We start from the raw sequence: 7,578 nt of genomic DNA, 5'->3' as shown, positions 1-7,578 counted from the left end.
ATCGATAAGGGATGGGGGGCATCGATACTGTGGTGAGGGCATTGTCACTCCCCCCGACCCTTCCATGCCCCCGCAGTGGTGAAGAACTACTTCCAGCTGCGGGAATTCTCCTTCACGCTGCGGGACGACGTGTACGTGCGGTTCCAGTCCTTCAGCAGCCCCCAGGAGCTGGAGCGGGAGCTGCAGAAGATCAACCCCTACAAGATCGACATCGGGGCCGTCTACTCCCACCGGGTGAGTGAGTCCCGGGCACCGTGCTCGGGGGTCCGTGGCAGTCCCTGATTCACTGAGCCCGTCCTGTCCCTCCCGCAGCCCAACCAGCACAACACGGTGCACTTGGGGGCCTTCCAGCCGCAGGAGAAGGAGCTGGTCTTCGACATCGACATGACGGACTACGACGACGTCCGGACGTGCTGCAGGTTCCCGGGGGGGAATTCTGGGCCGGGAGGAGGATCTGGGGGTGTGGGGCGGCCACCTGACCCACCACACTCTGCCCTCAGCTCGGCCGATATCTGCTCCAAGTGCTGGACGCTGATGACCATCGCCGTCCGCGTCATCGACCGCGCACTCACGGGTGAGGGTCTGGGGGGCACCTGCGGACCCCTGTGCACGTCTGGGGGGGACACGTGGACCCCTCTGCACACGCAGACCACGCTCTGCCCCACAGCGATGCCCAGACCTTGAAGAAGAGCCGGGGCAGAACTCTGGCGGGGTTGGGGGACATGCCGGTGCCCGGTGGGTTTGTGGCACCGCCAGCTTTGGGTGGTCACCACAGTCCATCCCGATGTGCCCCCAAACCCGTCTGTGCCCCCTGCAGAGGACCTGGGCATGAGGCATCGCCTGTGGGTGTACTCGGGCCGGAGGGGTGTCCACTGCTGGGTGTGTGACGATGCGGTGAGGAAATGGTCCCCAGCGCTGCGGGCGGCCACCGTGGAGTACCTGACCCTGGTGAAGGTGGGTGTGTGGGGGTCTGGGATGCCCTGACCCCGGTGAAGGTGGGTGTGTGGGGGTCTGGGATGCCCTGACCCTGGTGAAGGTGGGTGTGTGGGGGTCTGGGATGCCCTGACCCCGGTGAAGGTGGGCATATGGTGGTCTGGGCACCCCTGACCCTGGTGACGGTGGGTGCCCAGGGGTCCAGGCACCCCTGCCCGCCCCCCCAGGCTGAGCACCCCTGTCCCCGCAGGGCGGAGCAGACACGGTGAAGAAGGTGAACCTCTCCTACCCCGTGCACCCCTTCATCAGGTGGGTGGGGACCCCCTTGCCCGGCCCCGCAGCTCCCGGCGGGCGCTGAGCCCGTCCCGCTCTCCGCAGGCGCTCGGTGGCCGTGGTGGAGAAGTACTTCGAGGAGTATGCGCTGGTGGGGCAGGACATCCTGGGCAGCCCCGAGAGCTGGGACAAGGTGCTGGCCCTGGTCCCGGAGGATATCCTTCCCGGTGCCGTGGCGGGGCCGGAGGGAGGGTCTGCGCGGGGTCGGTGGGGTCCAGGCGGAGTGCGGGATGAGCCTTGACGGCCGGCACAGCACCGCGAGGCGCTGCAGGGCGAGTTCCCGCGCAGGAAGGACTCGGTGCAGCGCTGGGAGGTGCTGCGGGGCCGCATGGAGCGGACACGGGGCCGCGGGGCCGCCCCGTGCTACGCGGACTGGGAGATCATGCTGCAGTTCTGCTTCCCCCGCCTCGACATCAACGTCAGCAAGGGCGTGGGGCACCTGCTCAAGAGCCCCTTCAGCGTCCACCCCAAAACGGGTGGGTGTGGGGCCGGACCCCGCGGGGGGACCCCCAGGGCGGTCCCCACAGTGACACCCCCCTCTCTCTCTCTCTAAGGCCGCATTTCGGTGCCGCTGGACCTGCAGACACTGGACCAGTTTGACCCGTTCGCTGTCCCCACCATCACGTGCGTGAGCGGGGCGGCAGCGCTAAGGGCGGGGTCCTGGTGGGGCCACAGCCCCAAAACCTCACCCTGGTTCTCCCACAGCTCCCTGTGCCACGAGCTGGACACGGCTGGCAGCGATGGGGAGCAGGAGGACGTCGGGGAGATGGAGCCGAAGCGCCGGGCGAGGGGTGAGGGGGGTCTGGGTGGGCGTGAGGGGGGTCAGGGCCGGGGCGAGGGGGGTCCCCAGCACCCCTGCTCACTCCCCCCAACCCTCCAGACTACAAGAGGACAAGCCTGGCTCCCTACGTGAGGGTCTTCGAGCAGTTCGTGGAGGGCATGGAGAGCGCCCGGCGGGGGGAGCGGCTGCGCCGGAGCGGTGGGTGCCAGGAGGGGGAGACCCCCTGGCTCTGAGAAACGGCTCTTTTTCTGGAAAAATTCCCGTTTCTCCTCTTGGCAGACATTCAAGGAGACTTCTGAGGCCTCGCTGCCAGGGTCCTGGATGAAAGGACGGCGAGGGAGCGACGGCCATTGTCACTTCTGTCCTTGTCATTGTCACCTCGGCTGCCAGGGGGGTCCCGGTGCCTTGGAGCAGCCGAACTGCACCGCCTCCCTGTTCCTCACTCACAGCCCCTTACACTTTTTGTACTTTTTGTACCTTTTCTACACAAAAACCATTAAATGTTTCTGGTCACCCTTGTGCTGTGCCCGAGGTGGGCGGGGCTCTGTGTGTGGGGTCTGTGTGGGGTCTGTATTTGGGGTCTATTTGGGGTCTGTGTCCCTCCCCGTGGGGAGGAGCTGAGGGGATATCCCTGCTCTGCAGTGCGGGGTCTCTGCCCCCCAAAACCCAGCCTGTACCCCATGCCCTGACCCCCTACCCCTGCCCACTGCTGAGGTCAAGGCCCACATTCACAGCACCTCATCCCCACACCCGGGGCGTTCCTCGCTTCCCTCCCACGGGGGTCCCGCCGCACCCCTGGGGGGTCCCCACGCCCATAGTGGGGGTGACCCGAACAGAGCCCGGAACTCCGGAGCGCGGCCCTGGGGGCGGGCCGGGCCATGTTGCCGGGCGCTTCCCCCTGCCCCGGAAGTGCCGTGCTCCCGGAAGCCGCGCTCCCTCCACGGTCTCTTTCCGCCGCCATCTTGGGCCCCGCTCCCCGCACAGTGAGTCCCGCGCCGCCATCCGCCGCCATCCGCCGCCATCCGCCGCCGCGGGGGCCGCGGCGCGCCCGGGAGGACCCGCTGGAGGCCGGCGATGCGGCCGCGGGCGCGCCGGGCAGGGCGGCGGGGGCGGTCCCGCGCACTGGGGGCGAGAGGGGGGGAGAAGGGGGCGGCCCAGGCCCGGGGTCGGGACGGAGCTCAGGCTCGGCCCGGGCCGTGCGGGGGAGTTGTCTCGGTAGATTGCCACAGTAGCGGGAGGCGCTCGGTGCTCCGGAGCGCGGGGATGCGGGGAGGGCGAGTTACCGGCGCCCGGTGGTCGCCCCGCCGGGCTGTCCCGGAGCCCCGGCGAGCCCGGGCCTGTCGCTTTGTGCCTCCCTCCCGCAGAAATGCCCGGCGAAGCCACAGAAACCGTCCCGGCCACGGAGCAGGAGTTGCCGCAGCCGCAGGCGGAGACAGGTGAGGCCGGGGGGGCTCCGGGGCGGTTTTGGGGCTGAGGCCGGGAGAGGGTCACGGTTTGGGGGTCGATTCCCGGGATCCCCCCGCCCGGCGGGATCTGAGGGCGGGAGGGGGGAGCTGCAGCCCCCCGGTGAGGGCGGGGAGGGGGTCGCGGACCCGGTGGCGGGTGAGCGACACCAGCTCGAGTGTTGTCACCTCCGCCGGGGGGGTTTGGGGTCTCTGTTCCACGGCCCCTCCTCTTCCTCTGTGTCCCTTTGCTGCGGCCAAAACAAATCCGTGCCGGTTCCGTTTTGTTTCCCACCCCAGAACACGTGGGATATCCCACAGGGAGCGCGACCGGAGTGGAGCGGTGGGGTCTGCTCGATTGGATTTGGGGATCTCCCTGTTGGATTTGGGGATCTCCCTGTTGGATTTGGGGATCTGCCCCATTGGATTTGGGGGCTCCCATTGGATTTGGGGCTCCCCATGGTTGGTGGCAGAGCCGAGTGACAGCTGTTGGCGTGACAGCTGTGCCAGGGATTCCCGGGGAGCTCCTGGTTCCTCGTAGCTGGAATTCCTGGCTGGGGCCCCCTCCCCGGATGGCTTTTCTGTCCCTCTCCACTGACAACTCACACCCTCCTCCTCCTCCCAAAATTCCACTGCTGTCAAGTCTCTGACGGTGTCATGGGAGTCCTGAGGCAGCTCCTTGGATTTTGTCTGGTTCTGTGGAGGTTGGCTGGTCCCCTGGAAAACCCCTGGAGATGGGGCTGATCCAGGGGTTCAGCTCTTGGCAGGCTCTGCCGCTCAGGTGGTTTGAGCATCCCTTACAAATTCCGTGTCTTTTGGGAATCCTGTGGCTTGACTTTGTTGGAAAAGGGGCCAAGGAGAGGTGGGGCTGTGGGTGATGAGTGGGAATGGGGGTGTTTATCGGGAATGTCCTCAAACGGTGCCACTGGAGCTGGTAGAGGAGCAGGGATGAAGGACTGTTGGGAGGAGGCAGCTCTGCACAGTTCCACGATGGGCCCTTGGCAGGACTTGTTGCTCCTTCCTGAGGCAGCAGCGTGTTCCTTGGAGCAGGAATTGTCCTGGCACCGATGTCCAGCTCCAGGCTGGTCAGGACAGGTGGAGCTAAAATCGGGCATTAGAAACATCATCTGGGACACCATTCCTGGGGCGGGGAAAGGGCCGTTGCTCCCCACAGAGAGCCCCACACACGTGTCCCGCTCCAGGTGGCAGCGAGACGGGGACACGAGTGTGACCCCGATCCTGGGGTGGGATGGGGACAGCAGGCAGGGCCACACAGAGCTGGGAGGGCCCTGCTGCTCCCAGGATCCACGGACCTGGGCTGGCTTTGGTTCTGCAGTTGTTGGGGATCCTCCCTGGCCCCGCTGCCCTCGCCGGACGTGCCGGGACACGCTGCTGGAGGGCGGCACCGCGGCCGGGCCGGTTCTGTTCTCCCGACCGGCGGCAGGGCCGGTCACACTGGTCAGACCAGCACTGCCCTCCCAGAGACCGCGGCCTCTTCCCTGAGCAGCGCCCTGGGACCGCCCGTTGGCATTGGGAAAGGGGCTGGGAATCACGCTGGGAATGGCAGGGCTCAGCGCTGGCTGGGGGAGCTCCCACGGCCTCTTCCCTGAGCAGCACCCTTGGATTGGCGTTGGGAATGGCAGGGCTCTCTCCAGGCTCTTCCCTGAGCAGCACCCTTGGATTGGCGTTGGGAATGGCAGGGCTCTCTCCAGGCTCTTCCCTGAGCAGCACCCTTGGATTGGCGTTGGGAATGGCAGGGCTCTCTCCAGGCTCTTCCCTGAGCAGTGCCCTTGGATTGGCGTTGGGAATGGCAGGGCTCTCTCCAGGCTCTTCCCTGAGCAGTGCCCTTCGCTCGGAGTTGGGAATTGTGTTGGGATTGGCAGGGCTCTCTCCAGGCTCCCTCAGCACTGGTTCAGGGAGCTGGAAGCTGAGCACTCTCAGTCAGTGGGACGAGCCTTAATAAACTGTTGTTCTCCCCGTCCAGCTCCAGCTGCCCCCGTTCCTGCTCCCATCCCTGCTCCAGGTACTCGGGACGTCCTGTAACCGCTCGTGTGCCGCATTAACCGTGTGCCGTTCCGGGGGTTGCAGTTCCATTAACCCTAACAGCTCCCAGGGGGCTCTGGGGTCCCGGCCCCACCATCCCCTGCCTTGGTGTCCCTGTCCCCTCAGGGCACCTGCCTGTGTCACCCAGGGCTGGAGGGAGGGGGCTCCCAGAGCGCTCCAGGAACAATTCCGCATGCCAGTGGGTTACATTTGACTTCCTTCCTCTCCTCAAGGGGGTCCTTGTCCCTCCCTGCTCCCACCAGCCTGGGGTGTGATCCCAGGCTCGGGAGCAGCCCTGGGGAGGCAGACCTCCACGGAGGTTGTGGCAACTCCTTTGGTAGAGAAGAGCTGGCAGTAGAGTCAGGTCCCTGCATCCCCAGCCCGATGGGGCTTCCTGGTGGTTCAGCTGGTGCCTCCTGCCATTCCAGGGCTCCCGGGAAAATCACTGCTGGTTTCTGGAAGGGATGACCCCGTGTGGACCCCGGCGGGCTGGGCAGTGTCTGCTGCTCTAGAGGCTGGGTGCCAAGGCCGGGAGGAAGGCCAGGGCAGGCTCCCTGTCCCCTCCCTCCCTCCCTCCTCTCATGGCTCACTCTGTTTCTCTCCTTTAGCTGTTCTTCATGCTGCTCATTCCCCACCTCTGACTCCATCTCCATCTGCCCAGGCTCTCCCAGCGCAGCCACCCAGCGCTGCTGCCACGGCCCTGCCGGGCCCCCCAGCCCCCACATCCCCCGCCGTGGTCCCGGCCGTGGCCGTCCCCGTGTTCTCTGTGCCTCCCCAGCCCCCTGCCCCAGCTTTGCCGGGCCCAGTCACCACTTCCCCTCCTCTGGCTCCGCCGTCCCCCGTGGGTTTTGCAGCCCCGGGATCCCCAGGGCCTGCCCCAGTTAGCCCAGGATCTCCAGGACTCCAGGCTCCGGTGTCCCCTGCTCTGGCTGCTGCTCCTGCTGCTCTCAGCTCTCCTGTGAAAGCTGCTCCTGCTGCTGTCCCTCTGAGCCCAGCAGGAGCTGCAGCCCCAGCCCCTCTCCCTACTCCTGGAGCAGCCCCGGTCCCCCTCCTGCCTCCCCCTTCCCAACCCCTTGTGGCATCTCCCCCACCAAAAGTGTCCCCCACTTTCCTGCCTGCTCCCACCGTGGCAGTGAGTCCGCAGAGCCCGGGCTCGCCCCCCGTTCCTGCAGCCCCTCTCAGCCCTGCCGTGTCCCCGGCAGTCCCGGTGTCTCCTGGCAGTCCTGCCTCCACCCCTCTGGCTTCTGTTCCAGCCTCTCCTCAAGCCCCAGCTCTGACTCAGTGCCCAGCCCTGGTTGGTGCCATCTCTCCACCCATCTTCCTGGCTGCCCCCAAGGCCCCCTTGTCACCCCCCATCCCTCTGCTGCCGGCTGGGATGTCCCCTGGGTGTCCTGCTGTCCCAGCCCCTGGTGCTCCAGTCTCTCCACTGGTCCCAGTTGGTCCATCTGCTGCCAAGGCCTGTCCCGTGGGCCCTGCCCCAGTGGCCCCAGCTGTGGGACACCTGGTCCCTCCCTCGGTGGCCAGGACCCCTCCTGGGAGCCTGGACCCTCAGGCAGCGCCTGTGGCAGCTCCTGTGGCTCCTGCCCTGGCCACACCTGCTCTGGGAGCTGCTGTGTCTCCCCCAGGGCCACCAGCTCCAACTAGTCCCCTGTTGCCACCAGCAGCTCCTGTGCCCACTGTGCCCCCTGCCAGCTCCCTGCCTGTCCCACCAGCCATGGCAGCTCCAGCCACCTCTCCTGCAGCCAAACCAGCTCCTACGAGCCCAGTCACTGCCCCTTCTGTCCCTGTCCCACCAGCCATGGCAGCTCCAGCCCCCTCTCCTGCAGCCAAACCAGCTCCTACGAGCCCAGTCACTGCCCCTTCTGTCCCTGTCCCACCAGCCATGGCAGCTCCAGCCACCTCTCCTGCAGCCAAACCAGCTCCTACGAGCCCAGTCACTGCCCCTTCTGTCCCTGTCCCACCAGCCATGGCAGCTCCAGCCACCTCTCCTGCAGCCAAACCAGCTCCTACGAGCCCAGTCACTGCCCCTTCTGTCCCTGTCACACC

General features: G+C 66.7%; 2 protein-coding genes across 2 annotated transcripts in view; both read left to right on the top strand.

Moving 5' to 3' along the window:
• Positions 1–2,562, top strand: part of PRIM1 (primase (DNA) subunit 1) — a 7,585-nt gene extending 5,023 nt beyond the window's left edge. Inside the window, exons 6-12 of the mRNA XM_017836674.1 lie at positions 1,184–1,242; positions 1,312–1,421; positions 1,518–1,742; positions 1,821–1,890; positions 1,972–2,057; positions 2,147–2,245; positions 2,327–2,562. Of these exons, the coding sequence (XP_017692163.1) occupies positions 1,184–1,242; positions 1,312–1,421; positions 1,518–1,742; positions 1,821–1,890; positions 1,972–2,057; positions 2,147–2,245; positions 2,327–2,346 (669 nt within the window). The 3' untranslated portion in view covers positions 2,347–2,562. The remainder of the gene's footprint in view (positions 1–1,183; positions 1,243–1,311; positions 1,422–1,517; positions 1,743–1,820; positions 1,891–1,971; positions 2,058–2,146; positions 2,246–2,326) is intronic.
• A 364-nt stretch (positions 2,563–2,926) lies between these two features.
• Positions 2,927–7,578, top strand: part of NACA (nascent polypeptide-associated complex alpha subunit) — an 8,961-nt gene continuing 4,309 nt past the window's right edge. The window contains exons 1-2 of the mRNA XM_017836654.1: positions 2,927–3,030; positions 3,412–3,483. Coding sequence (XP_017692143.1) covers positions 3,414–3,483 — 70 coding nt within the window. The 5' untranslated portion in view covers positions 2,927–3,030; positions 3,412–3,413. The remainder of the gene's footprint in view (positions 3,031–3,411; positions 3,484–7,578) is intronic.

Source organism: Lepidothrix coronata, unplaced genomic scaffold, assembly GCF_001604755.1.
Source record: "Lepidothrix coronata isolate B3197 unplaced genomic scaffold, Lepidothrix_coronata-1.0 Scaffold281, whole genome shotgun sequence".
Lineage (NCBI taxonomy): Eukaryota > Metazoa > Chordata > Aves > Passeriformes > Pipridae > Lepidothrix > Lepidothrix coronata.
The sequence above is the reverse complement of the archived record's forward strand: the minus strand, read 5'-3'. Positions and strand labels throughout refer to the sequence as shown.